General features: G+C 41.3%; 1 protein-coding gene across 2 annotated transcripts in view; it reads left to right on the top strand.

Moving 5' to 3' along the window:
* Positions 1-20,502, top strand: part of PTBP1 (polypyrimidine tract binding protein 1) — a 53,088-nt gene that overhangs the window by 27,418 nt on the left and 5,168 nt on the right. For both annotated transcript variants that reach the window (XM_077805416.1, XM_077805417.1), the window contains 8 exons: positions 8,230-8,400; positions 10,335-10,445; positions 10,852-11,026; positions 12,118-12,192; positions 13,909-14,057; positions 16,853-16,886; positions 17,390-17,482; positions 17,944-18,160. In XM_077805416.1, the coding sequence (XP_077661542.1) occupies positions 8,230-8,400; positions 10,335-10,445; positions 10,852-11,026; positions 12,118-12,192; positions 13,909-14,057; positions 16,853-16,886; positions 17,390-17,482; positions 17,944-18,160 (1,025 nt within the window). The remainder of the gene's footprint in view (positions 1-8,229; positions 8,401-10,334; positions 10,446-10,851; positions 11,027-12,117; positions 12,193-13,908; positions 14,058-16,852; positions 16,887-17,389; positions 17,483-17,943; positions 18,161-20,502) is intronic.

The raw sequence follows: 20,502 nt of genomic DNA on the forward strand, positions 1-20,502 counted from the left end.
TAATTCCCTCCCAAAGAACCCTCCTCAGAGATCTCATTCCCTCACCAGGTCGATGATCTCAGAGACCATGTCTTTGAGGCTCAGTACCGTGGAGGCAAAAATAACTTCCAGTGCTGGTAAGCAAGAAATCCAGTTTAAGTCCAGTCATGGTTCTCTGAAGGCCCCAGTACTATCTACTGGAGATGCACAGACCAAACACAGAGGAACAGAACTGGTGGACTTAACTCCTTTCCCCATTCCCCTATGGAGTTCTTCAGTACCTTGTAAGCCTCCAGCCACATCAGCATTCTAAACAATCGGTACTGACTAGCATGGACAAGCATACTGATCTATTTATGCTGTAGCAACATTCAGAACTGCAAGATTTTTAGATACACAAAGGACTTATCAGTGACTGCTGAACCAGAGTCCTCATTGCTGGTGGTTACGGAGTGCCTTTTGGTACTGACAGGTTTCAGAGTAACAGCCGTGTTAGTCTGTATTCGCAAAAAGAAAAGGAGTACTTGTGGCACCTTAGAGACTAACCAATTTATTTGAGCATGTAGCTCACGAAAGCTCATGCTCAAATAAATTGGTTAGTCTCTAAGGTGCCACAAGTACTCCTTTTCCTTTTGGTACTGCGAGTCACTCAGTCTTCAGAGCTCCATACATTTCCAGTACTTTCACCCCCTTTTCAACTGAATATCTAACAATAAAAGAAGAGGATGATTATTTCCCTTCAGCATCGATTGCTGTACAGGGTTCCCTTATGGTACCCGTATATGGACCTCCTTTCTCAGAGGGGTAGGAGCGGAACTCAAGGACCTCACAACTGCTGGTGGGAGCATCCCTGGGTGCCACCTCTTCCTCTCAGTGGTGGTGATGGAATCCTTGGGCACTTTATCACAGTTTCCAGGCCCCCAGCCCTCTCCATCGGAATGAAAGGGAGACTCAGGCTTCTCCTCTCCAGCAAGAGGAAGAAACATATGAATCCCAAGAAACTAGGGCAGATGAAGCCAATCCTTAAGCTGCCACTTTGTAGTTTTGTACCATCCTCACCAGATGAATCTGTAATGCCTCCTCCATCTATGCTGGATAGCTTTTGGCAGTTCCAGGATCTTGTTAGGATCCTTAGATACCTCGTTGAGGAGGTCAGAGAACCCAAACACAAGCTGCTGTATATTCTGTGCTTTGCAACGCAATCCAGAGTTGCCCTTCCTCTCAACAAGGCTCTCCTGGAACCTTCTAAAACCATTTGGCAAACCCCAGCTACAGTAATGCCCACATGTCAGAGGACTTGGAGGTCTTATTCTCCCACCCTCCACCTAACACTTGGTGTTGATACAGTTAATGAACGGGGCAAGCAACATTGTAAGTCCTCCCCATATGATGGAGACCAGAAGTGCCTGGCCCTGCTGGGCAGAGAATCCTATTCATCAGCAACCCTACAGATCCATATTGCAAATTACTGGGTACTGATGGCAAAATACAAATACATGTATAGTTTATTGAACACCTTCCTTCAAACCAAAGGGAACAATTGCAGGCTACTGTTGCTGACAGACCATTACTGGCCAGGACGTCTCTTCAAGCAGCTCTGGGTGCTGCAGATACTGTAGCCCACTTCCACTCTGTGGCAGTGGTGATGCGCAAGGCTTCATGCTTACAGCTTCCCCAGAGAAGTCTAGAATATGGTGATGGACTTTCCATTTGATGGACTGCAGCTGTTTGCGGAAAATACTGATGAGTTTTTGAGTACCCTTACGGATTCCAGGGCCACATTACACTTGTTAGGTATCTACACTCCTACAAACAAAAGGAAGTTTAGATCACAAATGGCTCAAAGTTCTTGTGATGCAATTCTTTCCATTTCAGAGGCTGAGGGAACCTCTTGAAAGACACAGGTTAGATCCTTTTCTCTGGAACCTGTCTGATGCATCTGTGCAGCAGTCTTTTTCATAAAAATATCCATTTTGACCTGGTGGTTAAGGGTTCAAACCTCAGACTTCCATTCACTTGTCAACTTCAGTGTTTTCCCCATTTCCCCCCTTTGGAGACACTCACACCCCTAGGCTTGTTGGAAATGGGAATCACCTCGGACAAATAGATGATGGACGTAATACCTGGCAGCACCACGCATTTTACTCCCTCCCGCTGCCTCATTCCCCTTTCCTGTCCTTCATGGACCCCTCTCACAAATCCCTATTAGGACAGGAAATAAACTCTCTCCTTTGTTTGCTCAGCCCAGGGGGAAAGGCTTCTATTGATGGCATTTCCTTGAACAAAAGAAAAACAGAGGGTGGAGACCCATCTTAAATCTAAGGCTCAAACAAATTTGTGAAACCTAAAAAGTTCAGGATGGTGACTCGGGGAGCTATAATTCCTTCTTTAAATTCAGGGGTTTGATTTTCAGCCATTGATCTTCAAGATGCATAATTCCATATTGTGATATACCTGTCTCACAGAAGGTTCCTTCACCTTGTCGTAGGCCAGGTTCATATTCGATATCAGGTGCTCCCGCTCAATCTCTCCTTAGCTCCATTAGTGTTTCAAAAGGTTCTCTTCATGGTGGCTGCCTACCTCCATCATCAGGTGGTCGTAGTATTTGTGCCTTGATGACTGGCTGTGCAAGGGGTTGGTCATACCAAGAGGTGTCATCTGCCATAGCAAAAACACTTTTCTTGTTCTTAGACTTGGGTCTGCAGTTGAATGTGGAAAAATCCACACTGACACCCCTTCAGAACATACAATTTATAGGGATATTCGTGAATTCTTTAGCAGACAGGGCCTTCCTTCCCATGGACAGGCTTGTGATATTATCCAACCTTGTCAAATTATTCAAGGGAGTCCCCAGACTTCAGTCGTGGTAGTTTATACCACTGAGACAGAACAGGTGAGGTTACACCTTTTGCTGTTTCCAGGGGTAGCTTGGATCAATTTATTTGCCAAACAAACACAGCCTAGAGAAACAGGAGTCAGTTTCCCAGCTGGTGAAGCGTTCCCTAGACTGGTGGATGGTTCTTCGCAGTGTAGGGGGCAGAGGTTCCTTTTCTTAAACTAGCTTTCCTAGTGGCTATTACCTTCACTCCGTAGATTCAGAAAGATTGGGGCCTTCATGGCAGACCCTCCTTTCACAATTTTCTACATGGCTAGTGTCCTTACCTGCATCCTGGGGACCTTCCTAAAATGTCTTGAGTTTCATCTGAATCAGATCATTTGCCTGCCAGTTTTCTTTCCAAAAACTTCACAAATCCAACATGAAGACAGTGCTCCATACTCTAGATATCAGAAGGCCATTATCTTTCTCTCTCTCTCTCTCTCTCTCTGTATATATATGTGTATATATATAGGACTAAACCATTTAGTAAATCCCATAGGCTTTGTTTTGTTTGCAGACAGATTAAAAGGCTGTTATTTCTATCCAGAGGGTAGCAAAAAGGAATTCAGGGCATATTATATATGTGGCCAATGGGAGCTGCAGGGGCAGTGCTTGCAGAGAGGGCCACTGTGCAGAGCCACATGCTGTCCTCCCCTTCCCCCAGGCCACAAGGGCACATTGGCCCCTTCTGGGAGCAGCATGGGGCAGGCAGGAAGCCTGCATTAGCCTGCCCATGGTAAGCACCACCTGGTGGGGGGCCACACCCCTGCCTGGAGCCAGCGCCCCAGCCCAGAGCCCCAAAGTGCACCCCAACACCTTGCCCCAGGCTCTGCCCAGAACGTCTGCCAACGCCCCAGCCCAATGAAAGTGAGTGAGGGTGGGGGAGAGTGACCAATGGAGAGAGGGAGGATGGAGTGAGTGGGGTTTTGGGGAAGAGGCAGGGTAGATGCTGGGTTGCCCTTAAATTCAAAGTGATCTTGGGCCTAAAAAAGGTGGGAGACCACTGTTCTAAATCATCAGGCATTGGCCGCTGTCAGAGACAGGGTAGAAAGCTAGATGGACCATTAGTGTGACCCACTATGGCCATTCTTAACTATCCATTTGGTTTCATTGTTGGTCCTGATGTGCCGCTAATGCTGTGGCTCAAGGATCTGCAAGGGCTAAATTTATGAATTTTATACTGTGTATTATATAAGCACTATTATATGGGATAGGGTTTGAAAATTATGCTGGTCTGAGGCTCAGGCTGGATAAATTTAGTCCTGGATTAATGCTAAAGCACTGCCAGTCCTTCTCTACTAACATGCTATCCCACCTTTATATCCTGCTGTGGACAAGACCCTAGACTGAGGCTGACATGACAGCCTCCAAGGCATGATAACTTGAATAAACAGGACAGGTCTCCAGTAGTCTTACATAATCACTTCTAGTCCTGGTAGATTTTGCAAGAAATTGGACCTTAGAATCACATGTTTTTGATTGCCCTCTTGCTTTTTCCTCCACTTTCTGATAATTTTAAGTGGCTAACTTAAACCGATAGAGCTAGAAATTAACAACTTTTGCAATCTAGAAAGCTTGGGGGTGCAGCTCTCAGATAGTTAATGCTGTTTGTTGTTCATTTCTGCATTCTCTGGGAGATGAACTGCTAAAATTATCAGTTGAAATGATAGGGAGTGAAGAACGTGGTAGCATTTTCTGAAATGTTTCCCATTCCACATTCCGGGCCAGTTAGACAAGCAGAACTTCAGGGCCTCAATGCATAGATGAGATGATGCTAAAAGGAGAGATTTAGGTTTATTAGCAACTGGGGAACTTTGGGGAAAGGAGGTGCCTTTACAGCAAGACTAAACCAAAACAGAACCAGATTGTTCTAATTTTACGTGCCACCAATCATAGAGGAGACTTTAAACTAAGGGCTCAGGGAAACAGACAGGTGTGGAGGTGCACACAGTTCAGGCAGACATCCCTTAGGTGAGGATTTATTAAAGAGAAGATGATAGAAGTTGATAGAGTACAGGTAGGAACTGAAGAGAAACAGTCAAATGAGTCCTATTCAGTTATATCACATAAAGATGGATACCTAAATATTGACAAATTTAAGTGCTTGTATACAAATGCCAGAAGTCTAAATACTAAGATGGGTGAACTTGAGTACCTGATATTAAATGGGGATATTGATCTAATAGACATCACAAAAACTCGGAACAATGATAATCAACATGACCTGGTAATATCAGGGTAAAAAAATATATAGGAATGACAGAGTAGGTCATGCTGGTGGGGGAGTGGAAATATAGTAAAAATCTTAAATGAATCAAATTGTACCATAGATTCTCTGGATAGAAATTCTATGCTTGATTTAATTTAAGAGTATAGCAATAGGAGTAGAGGACCAACCACCTGACCAGGATGGTGATAGTGACTGTGAAATGCTCAGGGGTGTTAGAGGCTACAAAAAGAGAAAAAACAATAATGGGGGGTTCAGCTATCCCCATATTGACTGGGTACATGTCACATCAGGATGGGATGCAGACACGCAATTTCTAGACCATATTAACGTCTACTTCTTGGAGCAGCTAATCCTGGAACCCACAAGCGGGGAGGTAATTCTTGGTTTAGTCCTAAGTGGCACACAGGATCTGGCCCAAGATATGAATATAGCTGAACTGCTCAGTAATTCCAACCATAATGTAATTAAATTTAAACTTCCTGGTAGAGTGGAAAACATCAAAGAAGCTTTTAACTTCAAAAAAGGAGAACTACACAAAAATGAGGAAAAGTTAGTTAAATGGAAGTTAAAAGGAACAGTCACAAACGAAATGCCTGCAAGCTGCATGGAAACTTTTTAAGCACCATAATAGAAGCTTAAACTAAATGTATTACCTCCCCCCGACCCCCCCCCCCAAGTAAAAAAAAGCAAGAGGACCAAACAAATGCCACCATGGCTAAGCAATAGAGTAAAAGAGGAGGTTAGAGAGACAGTCTTCCTTTAAAAAATTGGAAGTCAGATCCTACTGAGGAATATAGAAAGGAACATAAACTCCGGCAAATCAAGTGTAAACCTATAATTAGGTCGGCCAAAAAAGAATTTGAAGAGCATTTAGCAAAAAACACACAGACTAACAGGAAATTTTTTTAAGAACATCAGAAGCAGGAAGCCAAACAATCAGTGGGGCCACTGAGTGATTGAGGTCTAAAGGAGCACTCGAAGACAAGGCTCTTGAGGAGAAGCCAAATGAATTATGGCAGTGAAGCTCAATGCAAATAATTCATTTGGCTGTTCAACATGATCTGGAAAAAGGGGTAAACTGGGGTGGCAAAGCTTACAGATACAAAATGTCTCAAGATAATTAAATCCAAAGCTGATTATGAAGAGTTACAAAGGGATCTCACAAAACTGGATGCCTGGTAACAGAATGGCAGATAAAATTCCGCATTGATAAATGCAGAGTAATGCACACTGGAAAACATAATCCCAATTATACATACTAAAGGATGGAGTCTGTTAGCTGTCATCACTCAAGAAGGATCTTGGAGTCGTTGTGGATAGTTCTCAACCCATCTGCTCAGGCTGCAGCTGCAGTCAAAATAACGAACAATGTTAGAATGGTTAGGAAAGGGATAGATAAGGCAATAAGCATCATAATATCGCTCTCTAAATCCACGGTATGTCCGCACCCTGAATACTGCATGCAGTTCTAGTCGCCCATTTCAAAAAAAAGATATATTAGAACTGGAAAAAGCAGAGAAGCGCAACAAAAATGATTTAGGGTGAGGAACAGCTTCCATTTGAGGAGAAATTGAGAGTAGGACTGTTCAGCATGATAAAGACATTATTGGTGGGGATATGAGAGGTCTATAAAATCGTGACTGGGGTAGAGAAAGTGAATAAGGAAGTGCTATTTACCCCTTCATGTAATGCAAGAACCAGAGGTCACCCAATGACAGTAATAGACTGCAGGTTTAAAACAAACATAAGGAAATATTCCTTTGCACAATGTGAATCTCGTTGCCAGAGGATGTTGTGAAGGCCAAAATGATCACTTAATTCAAAAAAGAATTAGATAAATTCCTGGAGGATAAATCCATCAATGGTTATTAGCCAAAATGGTCAGAGATGTAATCCAATTTCTAGGTGTCCCTAAATCTCTGACTGCCAGAAGCTGGGACTGGATGACAGGGAATGGATCATTTGAAATTGCCCTGTTCTGGTCATTCCCTCTGAAGCATCTGGCATGGACTGTCAGAAGCCAGGATATTGGGCTAGATGCACCATTGGTCTGACTCAGTATGGCCGTTCTTATGTTCTTAAGTAAAGTGAACATAGATATGATTCTGAGAGCCCAGGTGTCTGATAAATAGTAATGTTGGTGCATTTTCCAGTTTCCAGTGTGTTCTATAAACAGGCTCAGAACAGGAACCTCACAAAGGGAGACTGTCTCCATTTTATGAAAATATTTTTTTCAAGTTTGTTTTAACTTCACTGTCCTTAAAACATCAAGGATTTGTAAACTTGTTTAAAATTCCTAAATAGTTTTTTTTAAAAAGTTGCTCATTAATCTTTGTTTTGTCAGTTTCTGTGGCTTGTCAAAAGTTCAGCTCTGATTTGCCAGTTGTAGCATTACTTTATAGCAGAAGACACCTGCAAGCACCATAACTAAAGAGCCTTAATTCTAGTTTAATTCTCAGTCCTGGGGATGAGGGAGTATTCTTTGCACATTTAGAAGGGTGAAGCCCCAGTATGTCGTGGTGTTACTTTTAGGATAGTTCTGTCTCCATGCCGTTTGTTTTCCTCACTCCTGTTCCATATGTTTCTAGCATGACCCTAATAACAGTTATAAAATGAAATGTGTAATGTTACTAGTGCTGCCTGTTTGGCATGGATCCAAGTAATGAGACTAGTAATCCAGACTCCATCTAGGGTGTGGGCGTGCTCTGCTTGAAGTTTTTTATTATGGAATAACACAGACCTTGCATCAACAAATGTTGAACAAGATCACTCAATTTAGGCTTTTGGGAGGGTGGGTGGAGGGGAAGCAATCACTAGTAACTGGATCATAGCACGTATGAACTCTAGCTGTCTTTTCCTGTAAGCAATTAATGCGTGTGAACTTCCAGTTCGCATTTTCATGTTGCAATGCTCTTGTTGGCTCTGAAGTGTGCAACCACTGCCAGAAACTTTGAAATGTACTGTTATGTGAACAGACTCTTAGTTGTAAATTTCCTTATACAGACTCCTAATCTCCAATGGTGGTGATCAGTGTTGTGTTCTGTGGTAGTTTCCAAGTGGGAAACTTGCAACAACAAAAAAATTAAACTTGAGTACTTCTACCTGCAGTATTATTAACCTGAGAGGATGTTTGTTTCCACAGCGGGCCCAGGCAGCTCTGCAAGCAGTGAACTCTGTTCAGTCTGGAAACCTGGCACTGTCAGCCTCTGCTGCTGCAGTGGATGCAGGAATGGCAATGGCTGGTCAGAGCCCTGTCTTGAGGATCATTGTGGAAAATCTCTTCTATCCTGTCACTCTGGATGTCCTGCATCAGGTGAGATCATGCTCAAATTCCCTCATGCAGATCAATATGGAAGAAATGGCAACAGCAGTTTGCATGGAGCAGTGTTGCTTTATCCAAAACCACCTTCATGTGATCATCCCTTCAGTGTTTTTCTCCTTTGTCTTAGGTTAAGTCCTTGCATCCAGGAATGTTTATGACTAAATGTACATGGTGCTTTACAGTGATACATAAATGTGTTTTAGCAATGTAAAACACAGAAGCATCTCAGAGAATCCATAAAAACTATTGGCTGGCACATCAAAATTTTCACATTGACTATTCAGCTTTAAAAACAGCTGGCAATGAAGAAGTATTTGACAGGTATTAAATAGAGGCATTTCAGTTACTAACACTTCCTGTAGTATCTCCTCATTTTTAATTGCCAAGTCACATTCACAATATTGGACTGCATTGCATTCGTTTGCTAGTGTTCACTCCCCACCTGAAATCTAGTTCTGTGAAGCCTATTGCAGTGATAGGCGTTCAAGATGTGTGGCAGTGAAGCAAAAAATGACTACAGAATAGGTCGAAAATTCTGTCTAGGAAAACTTTGAAGTGTAGGCAGCGGTAAGGCAGACTACACTGGGCAAAACTGTCTCAGTGAGACTACTGGTGAAGTTAGGGAGTTTGTCGATGAAATAGTGTCATGGCTTAAACCAGGAAACTTTAGTTGATGGCATTACATATAATGCTAGTAAAATGTGCCACATTTACATTCTTATAGATGCTGTCAACCATTACAAAAAAACTAGTTTAGCACAAGTGCAACAAAAGCATACATTTAAAATAGAAACTTTAATTTTTACTCTTGTACAACTAAACCAGGCTAATTTCTTTAATTGCAAAGGGCACCAGGGACTATAATTTTGCTATGTTCAGTGTCTTTTCAGTTTAAAATGCAAAGTTTGATTTTTGTACGTGAAGCATCCTCTTCCTTCAAACCCTCATTTCAAAATGCACTAAGTGCAAATACTACTACGCATGCTTTAACAGTACAAGTTTATCCAGCTAGAAGTTGAGTTTAAAGTAATTTTGAGAAGCGCCATCAGATGTGCACACTTCAAAATAGTAGCGGGTCATGTTTCAGACAGAAAGGGAAAGGACCTAATTGTATCTTTTAACAGGTAGCTAGTTATGCATGCATTATATTTTTCTCATGCTGGTAAGCATGTGTGCAGTGGCACCCATGAAAGCTTATGCACAAATAAATTTGTTAGTCTCTAAGGTGCCACAAGAACTCCTCATTATTAAAACTGCCATTGATGATTCTATTCATTGGAGGAAACATTCAGGTCTCTTTTTTGTGAAGAATCCATATTAAACTGTTTGTCATACATGGTATTAGTCACCTTGACTGCAAGACAAAGATGCAAATTAAAAAGTTACCAGTTTTTTAATCTGACAAAACAGGGAAGTGCCTTTGCTTAAACATCTTCAACTCCAGTGGAAGTAAGTAACTCTTCAGGGAAACTACTAAAGTATTTCTCTTAGCAGGGTTTCAGCATTGTCGTACTAAAGTTTTTTACACAGGAAAGCTAAAATCATGCATAATACAGCTTTGGAAATTCAAATTCAGTAAGCCTTTACAGAGATCCACAAGCCATTCATTAAACACAATCAGAACATAGTTGAGAAATGTGTTATAACACCCTATTTCCTATGTTACTTTTCCATTCTGATCTTTAATTTTAGATATTGTGTGAGCACTATAAAAAAGGAGTGCCTCTAATACTGTTTATAAACTCAGTTAAGTTTAAAGTTAGAAAAGGAAAACTATTGAAATTTAGTCCTTATAATTCCATTGTATAAAAATAAGATGAAAGTGGCTTTATTTGCAGTTTCTTACTGTGAAAAGTGGAGATACAAAGAGGAAAAAAAACTGTTAGAAACATGAGATGACATGATATGCAAACTTCATCTTGCAGATTTTTTCCAAGTTTGGCACAGTGCTGAAAATAATTACATTCACCAAGAACAACCAGTTCCAGGCCCTGTTACAATATGCTGACCCTATGAGTGCTCAGCATGCCAAACTGGTGAGTACAGTGGCAGCTCCACACACCTGAACTTGTTAAGGGATGACTTGAAAAGAAAGGGTTTCAACAGATCTAGGAATAGCTGGGTGTCTTGATTCTGTCACGCTGGAAATGTTTAATAGTACAGGGTCAAATCCTGCCCTCAGTTTCACATGTGCGACTGTTTCACTGAGGTTTCTGTGTGTAATTGGGAGAGAATTTCACCAATGAAAGTGCATTGAAAGTGAAATTTTAAATCTGTCAGGATATTGTTAAATAATTTTACAGCATGTTATCTAAGCAAGCTATTTGCACTTATTCTCACAGCTTTAAGATGTCAGAATAACTTTCCAGGTTAGTCAGATTTGTTCTTTAGCATAAAGGTACCTTTGACAAGGTAAAAGAGCTCTGGTTTGTTTTTCTGCAGTCTTTAGATGGGCAGAATATCTACAATGCCTGTTGCACATTGCGCATCGACTTCTCCAAACTCACAAGCCTCAATGTTAAATACAACAACGATAAGAGCAGAGATTACACACGGCCAGATTTACCTTCTGGGGATAGCCAGCCCTCTCTCGATCAAACCATGGCAGCTGCTTTTGGTAAGAAAGCCCCTCTAAGAATATATTGACTTCTTCCTAAAAGTCTGTGTATTGTGGGCTTCAACATTCAGAACGTGAGTAGAGTAGTGAAGAAATCTGAGTGTTGACACCTCACAGACCATAGTTGCTCATTGCACTGTTGATTCAGACCACTTTCTGTACAGAATGAGATGTTTTGTTGTTCCCTGAACAATACTAAGTATCAGTTTTTAGTGGAGTACACCTGGTTCCTCCTTTTCATTTCATAATGACCCCCTCTATAGTGAAATTAACTGTTAGCTCTGAAACCACATTTTGCAAAGTGGAATGTTGGCATTAACCCATTAATGCATTTTTAGCAACAGCTCCTTACCTCCATTCAGAAGTTACCCCCATAGATAGTATTTGAGTCTCTTTTCTGCCGGTTTGATTTGCGCGGTAACCAAGACCTCTTGTGTCCAAAGTTGGATTTACTGCTTAACCAACAGATTATGCTGTATTGGATCAGTCAGTTTAATCTCCTTGTAGTCTCTTTGGTGGCATATTAGGCTTAAGCTAATAACATGGAACACTAATATGGTTGTACCAAAAAAAAATTAACGTGCATCTTTGATAAGCCATCTCACTTCCCTTTACCAAGAACACTTGCAGATGCTTGTCTATTCGCTGTGCTGTTAGTGCCACCTGCTGTTCTGCCAATGATACGGAGTGGCTGGAGTTACTAGTTATACCCCTGGCTCTTTGAGAATGGCGTTATACTGAAACTGACATGACCTAGGAAAAAGTAACAGGCTTTTCAAAAGTGCAAAGTAGATAGAGAAAACAGTTTTTAATTGCTGCTTCAAAGCAGGAAAGTGTCTTCAAAGCTAAACCTGGAATAGGAAACTGGTTCTTGGTATTCAGCGGTGACACTTTCAAAAGAAACTTTTAGTAGCTTTGTTAGGTTTGAGACTGTTCTAATGTTATGTGTCTAGGAGCGTAGTCTATATCCTTTCTGTCCTCAGTTACATGCATTTCAAGACGTGAGGAGACAAACTGGCTGTCTGAAGTGGGGTTGTCTTGTCTATTGGAATTAGATTCATAGACATACTGTCTTACTTTTTCTTTCACAGGAGCTCCAGGAATAATTTCTGCCTCTCCATATGCAGGAGCTGGCTTCCCTCCTGCCTTTGCAATTCCTCAAGCAGGTACTGTATTTCAAACATTAAACTTGAATTCCTTAGGTTGCCTTCCAGTTGCTGGCCATTACTAGAGCAGTGCCTTTTTAAACGTTCCGTCACTGGACAGCCACTTCAACCCAAGTTGTCTTAAAATCATTAGGTTAAAAAAATAAATATTTATTCCCTCTGAACTGTTAAGTCTGTGTGCTGACTACAGGGTATAGAATGAGATGGTTTTGTAATAAGTAGACAAAATGGGGAAATGGAAGATACTGAAGTCTTTGAAGCCATCTTCACGGACAAGTGTGACTGCACTAAATGAAGTAATCAACATAGTGGGAGGGGAAAGAAGGCAAGACACAAATAGTTGAATAGTATTTTGAAAATAAAGAATTGCATCTGTTTCTGAACTCTCAACCAAGCATAGAACATTTGGTATGTTAGTGGCACTGGAATTTTAACTTTATGGCACTTATGGAAGCTTCTTCTGAAACTGGAAACCACTTTCTATTCTGTTTTAATACTAAATTGAATAAAGTTAATTAAACTTAAGTGTGGTAAATAGACAGCCCTATGAACTTCAGGGCTCATTGCAGAAATCAAAATGATGCATATATGACTGAAGTGCCAATTTTAATAAATGTCATTCTCAAACCCTTCTCAGTTTTTGGGTAGTAAATACTTGTATTGAACTTCAAATAGTAGGCTAAGTACTAGGTTGGCTCCTTTTTACTATAGTAAACTTTGGAATAAGTTACCAATAAACTGTAGAAACAGCTTAGCTAAGTAGAATTTAAGATGTCTATGGGATAATTTAGTCATGAGCCAGGTGGTCTGTCTGACCATCAATTCCTCTTTAATGTCCCATCCCTCTAAGGAGGTTGTACATATGCCCCTTAAATGTTGTGAATCATTTATGAAAGAAATTAACCAGTTGCTCTATTGGTACTTAAAGATTGAAAGCTCTAAATTGAAAGGTGTCTATGCTGCAAAAAACACAAAAAAAACCCCACCTCGACAGTCTCAGAGCCTGGGTCAGCTGTCCTTGGCTCCAAAATCTGGTGAGGGGGGTGTCTCTCAGAGCTCAGGCTCCAGCCTGAGGGAGAACATCTCTGCTATTTTTAGCCTTTTAGCACAAGCCCAAGTCAGTTGACCCAGACACCAAGACTTGCTCCTACACAGGTTTTTTCAGCATAGATGTACCTTTAGAGACTTTGTGATGAATGTTTGATATTGTGAGCATCACATACCTACAATGAGCCCCATAGAAATGCCTGTACATACTACTAATCCTTTCTCCGATTCAGTAGTGAATAACTGGTAGGAGTGTATAATTGTTTTCATTAAATGCATGGTAACAGAATGAAGCACTTGTAGCATGCATTGTTTGGAATAGTGTTACAAATGCACTGCTTGTAGCACCCTTCCTGAACCCACAGATTTGAGGCTTTGCGCTCATACAGTTTTGTAGCCTGTGGAACGTGTGAAACATTAAAACCAGCTAGATCACATCCAGAGACATCTGTCATGCAGCCGGCACCACAAGAGAGCGAAATACACTGTTAGAAGAACCGATGACGATTTCCTTCTTAGTAGTACCAGAATTGGAGGCACTTGTCATTATTAGAGTAAATGCTTTTGGACTGTGATTGGTGGGGTTTGAAGCACTCCATTCTAGTGCAGCAGACACATTAGAGTACATGCTGTTAGTTTCTTTACTGGCTAATATTCTTTAATTTCCAGGCTTGTCAGTTCCAAATGTTCACGGAGCACTTGCTCCTTTGGCTATCCCATCAGCAGCAGCTGCAGCGGCTGCAGCAGGACGGATGGGCATTCCCGGCCTCACTGGGGCAGGGAACTCCGTTCTGCTGGTTAGCAATCTGAACCCTGAGGTTAGTGGAGTTGTAATTTCACTTTTTTCTCCTTCCAGTTACCTCTACTTTCACTTTCTGAATACTAAGATTGTGGTGGAACTTACTGAAAGTGAAATCTTACTGTGTCCTAACGGAAACGGCAAAACTAGAAAAGCAGATGAAATGTGCTGTGCCAGTCCTAAATCTCAAAGCAGATCAATACTCTAGCCACTAAAGGGAAATGGGAAGGTCTATCTTTTAAATTGAAATCTTTGCTCTTCCTTGGTTGATAGCCAAGGGTGTTGCCTGTCTGCTCTTGTCCCATAAAGCTACAGTGTGTCCCTCCCTTGTGTTTTATTTATTTATTTATTTTACAATCTCCCACTCACTCCCATGGATCTCATGTAATTTGGGTCACAGAATAGCAAAGTTCCTCCCTTCCTTCCTTGGCATGTTCTAATTTTATACATTAATTCAGAACTACAGAGAGAGTTCATTCTGCCCTCTACTCTTTCTGTTTAATGTCTTGACCCCCGCCAGCTTGGCTTCATTGTACCTGTGCAGTGTTTCCTCTGCCATGTGCTCGCACATGTATTTTTTTTCCTTTCCAAGATTCCTTGAAGTTTTTCTTTATTTATGCTTTTAACTCTCAAATTTACATTTTCAATTCCATTTAACTTTTCTCAGAGTTGAAAATATTTGGTTTTTTTAAATGAAGGCAAGTAAAATTGGAATAATCCTTCCTAATAGAAAAGGATGAAATATAAAAGATCATTTGCTAAGAATTAAATATATTTCTGTTAAGTCAACTTTTGGCTGCTTGTTGGATTGAAAGTGTAGACTGTATTTCAGTTTGTGTGCATTAAAAGATAAGTCTGTACTGCCTGAAAAATAATGCTTTACTATATCTGGTAAATCTGCCCATAAAACTTAATTCCTACTACGTGTAATTATAAAACTTTTTTATCAGATGTGTCAAAGTACCCGTAAAACCTCTTTTGCTTCAAAAGGGAAGCCTGGATGAGATGAGGAATAATCAAAATATTTAATTCATTAAATTTGTTAATCTATCAAATTTCAGACTATTCTATTCACCTGACTATCATTACTGTTTTCTTCAGGGCATGAGATAATGCCAGTGGCACAGTCAGGATGCTCTGGTTACAGGCTAGATCTTGTCCCTAGAGTGGAAATTCTTACGATGCTTCAGGAGTTAACAGTGACTTCCTAAACAAAACAAATGGGGAGCCCCCTTAACTGGCAAAGGTCTGGCATTATCATTTTCAGATCAATATCGTGAAATTAGGTGCACTTTGATTCCAGATGTTATGTGCTATGCCCAGGTGTCAATGACAAGCACAGCATAATCCATTTTTCTGTGTAGGCCTTTAAAATTTGGAATTCTGATTGATTTTTTTGTAAACTGACTAGGCTTCTAAAGAACCATTTCTGAACAGCGTGAACAAATGTTTTTGCCTGAATGTAGGAATTAAGCAATTATATCATGCCTTGCATTTTTTGATGACCTCTTCACTATCCATCCAGCTTGTCTTTGGGTTAGAGAGACTTTGATACCTATAGTGAACTAACAGACTTAAACTTTTTTCACTGCTTGTATAATCAGTATTTTAGAAACTTACCTATGCAACAACTAGACAGTTAAGAGACTGTATTTCCCTGGAGTGACTCTCTCCCTCTAGTAATATGTGAAATTTCTTTCTAAATCCTAAGAGCTAATGTGGGATTGGTAGGGAGAGGTCCAGATTTCTTCCATTTGCATTGTTTTTCAATGTTTATTGTAGACTGTGTGTGCTGGTGTTTGCCTGCATGTTGAATTATCATTGTGCCTTGGGAGGACAAGCTCTTCCTGCTTACTACCCTCGCTGATTAGTATTGGCACACTGACCTCTGCAGTAAGATACTTGCTTCCTTAATGTGTTGAGTATGTGGAAATCTCAGTTCCCCTGCAGTGCCTGTGGTAGTGTCCTCTTACAGCAGACACTTCTCCTTTAGCAGTTCATTCTGATATATAGTTAGCAGTGGTTCAGAAGTTATTCTAGTTAATCTTTGGCTTTGAAAGCAGTGATTCATGTCGAGACTGCACTCCTTTAGTTTAGTTGCAGTGAAGTGTGCAACACACATCCTCTCCACGAAACATTCCTGTGTTTAAGCAGATACAGAGTGTCGTCACACTGTTTTTAGTTTGACCATTAGTAAGGTTTCAGCGTCTTCTAGAGGCCAAAAAAGTCTTGGACCATTGCTTTGAGAAGGACAGTTGGGATATTAATGTTATCGCTCTAGAAGTCACTCCGCAGTGATATTGTCTCTTACCTTCTATGTATATCTTAAGTAAAAATGCTTTTCTTTATCATTGTGTTCCACTAGGTAAAACCTATTAACTATTCTTGTAAAACAAGTATTGTATGTAGAAATCTGTAAATCTGACTGATGGAACACTACATATTCCTTATGTATTTACTGACCTGTGTTTTTTGCTACTTTTTCTTTTCTCCCCATCCCTGAATTTTTTTTCTTCCCCTGATCCGGAATTTCTTTGCCAACTGACTGCACGGTACTTCTGCTTCCTGTTGTTGCTTGAAACAAAAAATAAAATAAAAAAAAATCCCCCCTCCAAAAAACCCTGCTCTTCGGAAACCAACCTGCCCTTCAATATTAACCATCTTGAAAACTTCATCATCCATCAACCAATTTCGCCATTTCCTGCGGGGACTCTGCCCTTCCTCGTTGTGGACGATTTGTGCAACCTCGCTCTCCCCTTCGATTCCTTACCTCTTCCCTGTCCCTCCGCTGCCTTGCTCTGCTGTTCTCTAAAGAGAGTTACACCCCAATGCCTCTTTATTCTTTTCGGTATGTTATTATTCACACTTTTTATTACTTTGTTTTTCATTTATTTGAGATTACTTTTTTGATACTTCAAAAATGTACAGTTTGCAGTTTGCCATTTTTGAATGCATAATTTCATTTTTTTACATTGTTACATAGTTTGCTGTTTAGTTTAGTTTGCCTTTATTTTTATGTTCAGTTATGCATGGTTTATTGCTTTGCATGTCTTTTTATAGGAGTTTAAAATTTGTGGTAGCATGCTATATTGTCCAGTTCAATCCTTTGGCAGTTAGATTTTTTTCTTTTTGCTGAAACCCAGTATCTGTTTTCTTTAATGTATTGTTCCATTATTATTCTGCTGCATATAAGTTTCTCCCCCTAAGTAGAGCAGAATAAGTAAACTTGGTTGGAATGAGATCCGTCTGGTTGTGGATGATTTTGGTGTTGAATTGATTTGTTATAAAGTTGGATGAGACTTTTCTTTTCCTGCCTAAAGACTTTTTTCCTTGTCTCCTCACTTTCTGAAGGAGTCTATGGTGATGTGCAAAGGGTGAAGATCTTATTTAATAAGAAGGAGAATGCCTTAGTTCAAATGGCTGATGGAAACCAGGCCCAGCTTGGTAAGCATGCTCTGTTGCATCACTGTGGTAGCATAGCAGTCTTTCATAGCACTGCTGCTTGTTTAAAGGTTTAACATCCAACTAAGGATCATATTGTTATGGCAGTCAAGTTAGCAATAAATTCCTCCTCTGTGGAAGAGTGATAGTCAGTACTAATGTTACTCTTCAAAAGGTGCAGAATAAGTGTCCATTCGCTGAATTGCTTTCCTCTGTAGTAGGCTGGGGTTTGGTGTTACACTCAAGTAGATATTCTTATGCTAGACAGTATGCTAATTGTAAAATGAGAGAGGGCAAAGAATATAAAAAGGAGCAGAATAAACAGTAATACTGATAGGTGTCTTGGTGTTTGGACAGTCTGTATAGGGAAGTGGATTTGATTGGAATTTTAGGTTTGGGTTAAACATCCGCCTGAACTAGCCTTTCAACTTCTGTTCCCTTACGCTATATTTTAATTGTTGTAGCAATGAGTCACTTAAATGGTCAGAAGCTTCATGGGAAACCCATCCGTATCACCCTGTCTAAGCATCAGACAGTACAGCTTCCCCGTGAGGGACAGGAAGACCAAGGATTGACTAAAGACTATGGAAACTCTCCTCTACATCGTTTCAAGAAACCAGGCTCCAAAAACTTCCAAAATATCTTCCCGCCTTCTGCTACCCTTCACCTCTCCAATATCCCGTAAGTACCCATGTAAGGAATGTATGTATGCTCTGAAAAAGGGACACACTTCGCAAGTGGAGAGGATATTGGGTACCAGGTTCTGTGGAGCATTAATTTAAGATCTTCATTCTCTAGGTATAGCTGAGTTTGGCCGCATTCATCTTAAACAGGGGGCTGTCAGTGCACATGCAAGAGCTAACTTGCATTATGTCAACTCATCTAGATTTCCCCACAGCAGTTCTAGTTCTAAGGTCCATTTCTTCCAGAAACCTGAAGACACCAGCTGTCTAAGTTGGTCCCATTAGTCATCGGTCCTTGAGTAGGTTTGTGCTTCTATGGTTGTTCACTTAGAAAATAATTTTATATTGGTGGCACTTCTTCGAGTGATTTGCACATGTCCATTCTCCTTCAGGTGTGTATGTGTCCAGTGAACTTGAGTCAGATTTTTCCCCTGGTAGTACCCTTGGAGTGGCACATGTGCCCGCTTCTGCCTCGCATTGTTGCTTGGTGATATAAAAGACAGAACTGCCCCCGACCCCCTCTCAGTTCCTTCTTACCACATGTGACAGTTGTTGGAGCATTCTACCTTCTGTTTCCCTCTTTTTTAGCATTTCTATTGTATATTATTGATACTCGTTAATAGTTGATAGGTTATAGTCATACTGTAGTTCTATACTAGTAGGTTTCCTTTTTGTACTAGTGTACTTAGTGTACACTCCTGGTTCTTGCCCTTTCAAGGTACCAACACACATGCCATGGTATGCTTTGGTCCCCAGGCTTCAAATCTTGAAAGATGCAAGAGGCTGATGCCTGAAGTGTCTAGGAGAAGCACACACCAGGGCAGGTGCCACATCTGCATCTTATACTTCCTTTCCCTTTTGGGGTGGGCATCGAATGCCTCTGTTTCAGTTAGGAGTACTCCTCCAGTCATGGCAGGGTCTCAGTGCCAGTCTCCTTCTCCAGTACTGAAAAATGAGGACTGGAAGATTGCACCCTGGTATTGGGCATCCAGGAAATGAAGGTCCCCAGCACCAGAGTCCAGTGAACAAGCTGGAAAGGAGGGTAGTGTGTGCTTGGTGCTGAGACGCTGGTTTATATATCAGTGCACCTCCGGCAGGGTCTTCAACTCCAGCACGGGTACTGATGCCATGGAGACCAATCTCTAAGGGAGCACCTTCCAGTTGAGTGGTGCTATAGTCTGTCTCTTTGCTGCTGCAGCAGCAAGAGAATCTCCCAGTGCCATCAATGTCTGAGACACCTACTATGGCACCCAGTCTAAGTCTCTTAGCGCTGGCTTTGCCAGCAGTTCAAGAATCCTCTTGCATGGTGCCAGCAGACACTCGTAGATCTGCCAGCCCCTTGGGTTCAGTGCCAAGTACCATGAGCACCTCTGGCCACTCTAGTACATCTTGTACGGTGCTGTTGAATGGCAAGCCACCTATGATTTCCTTAATGCCATCCTCTCTAGACTGCCAGCACAACTCCTTGCTCAGATGACTCCAGTTCATAGTTCAAGTTGGAAGATGAATTTTGTGTCACAGCTGCATTGCATAAGCCATCACTCTCCCAAGGGTTTTCACCCCTGGTATCCAGCAGAACCTCTCCATTAGTCTGCTTGTAGAGAGCCGTGGTTGGGAAGAAATTGGGCTCTGACACCATATTAGTGGCCACATTGGAACCCATGGGAGTTTCCTCATGCCTCCAGATCCTCTGCACATCCTCCAGTAGATATCACTAAGCTCTGCAGCAAGAGCTGCAGGAAGTCCACTCCCAAGCTCGGTACCAAACATGGGCAGTCTGCTTTAGTGAATCCTTCTTTGGAGGTCCACCTCAGCCATTCTTGGGTTCTGCCTCATCTGTCTGAGGAGGCAGTAGCAGGTAGTATTTTCTCTCTTCCCCCCCCCCCCCTTTCCCTCCCCCACTGTTACGGGGCTCATCAGGACCTCTTAAAGAGGGTGACTTCCTCCCTAGATGTACAGTTGAAAGTAGTTCAGGAGGGCTCAGATTAGTTCATGTCTTTGGATCTATGGGGCCTTCTCAGGTGGCACTCCCCAATAAATGAGATTATTTAGGTGCCCAAGTAGCAAATGCCATGTTCCCTGCCTCCTACAGCTAAAAGGACTGAGTGGAGGTATCAGGGTGCAGCTTGCTGCTAACTCTGCTTTATAACCTCTTGGTAGTCTCTCTTACTTTTCTCCGAACCCATGTCACTAAGGTTTTTGAAGAGTCTGGACTGATTATATCCCCAACTAAAAGAACGAGGAGGACTTGTGGAACCTTAGAGACTAACAAATTTATTTGAGCATAAGCTTTCATGGGCTAAAACCCTCTTCATCGGATGCATGCAGTGGAAAATACAG

Source organism: Eretmochelys imbricata, chromosome 25 (genome assembly GCF_965152235.1).
Source record: "Eretmochelys imbricata isolate rEreImb1 chromosome 25, rEreImb1.hap1, whole genome shotgun sequence".
Classification (NCBI taxonomy): domain Eukaryota; kingdom Metazoa; phylum Chordata; order Testudines; family Cheloniidae; genus Eretmochelys; species Eretmochelys imbricata.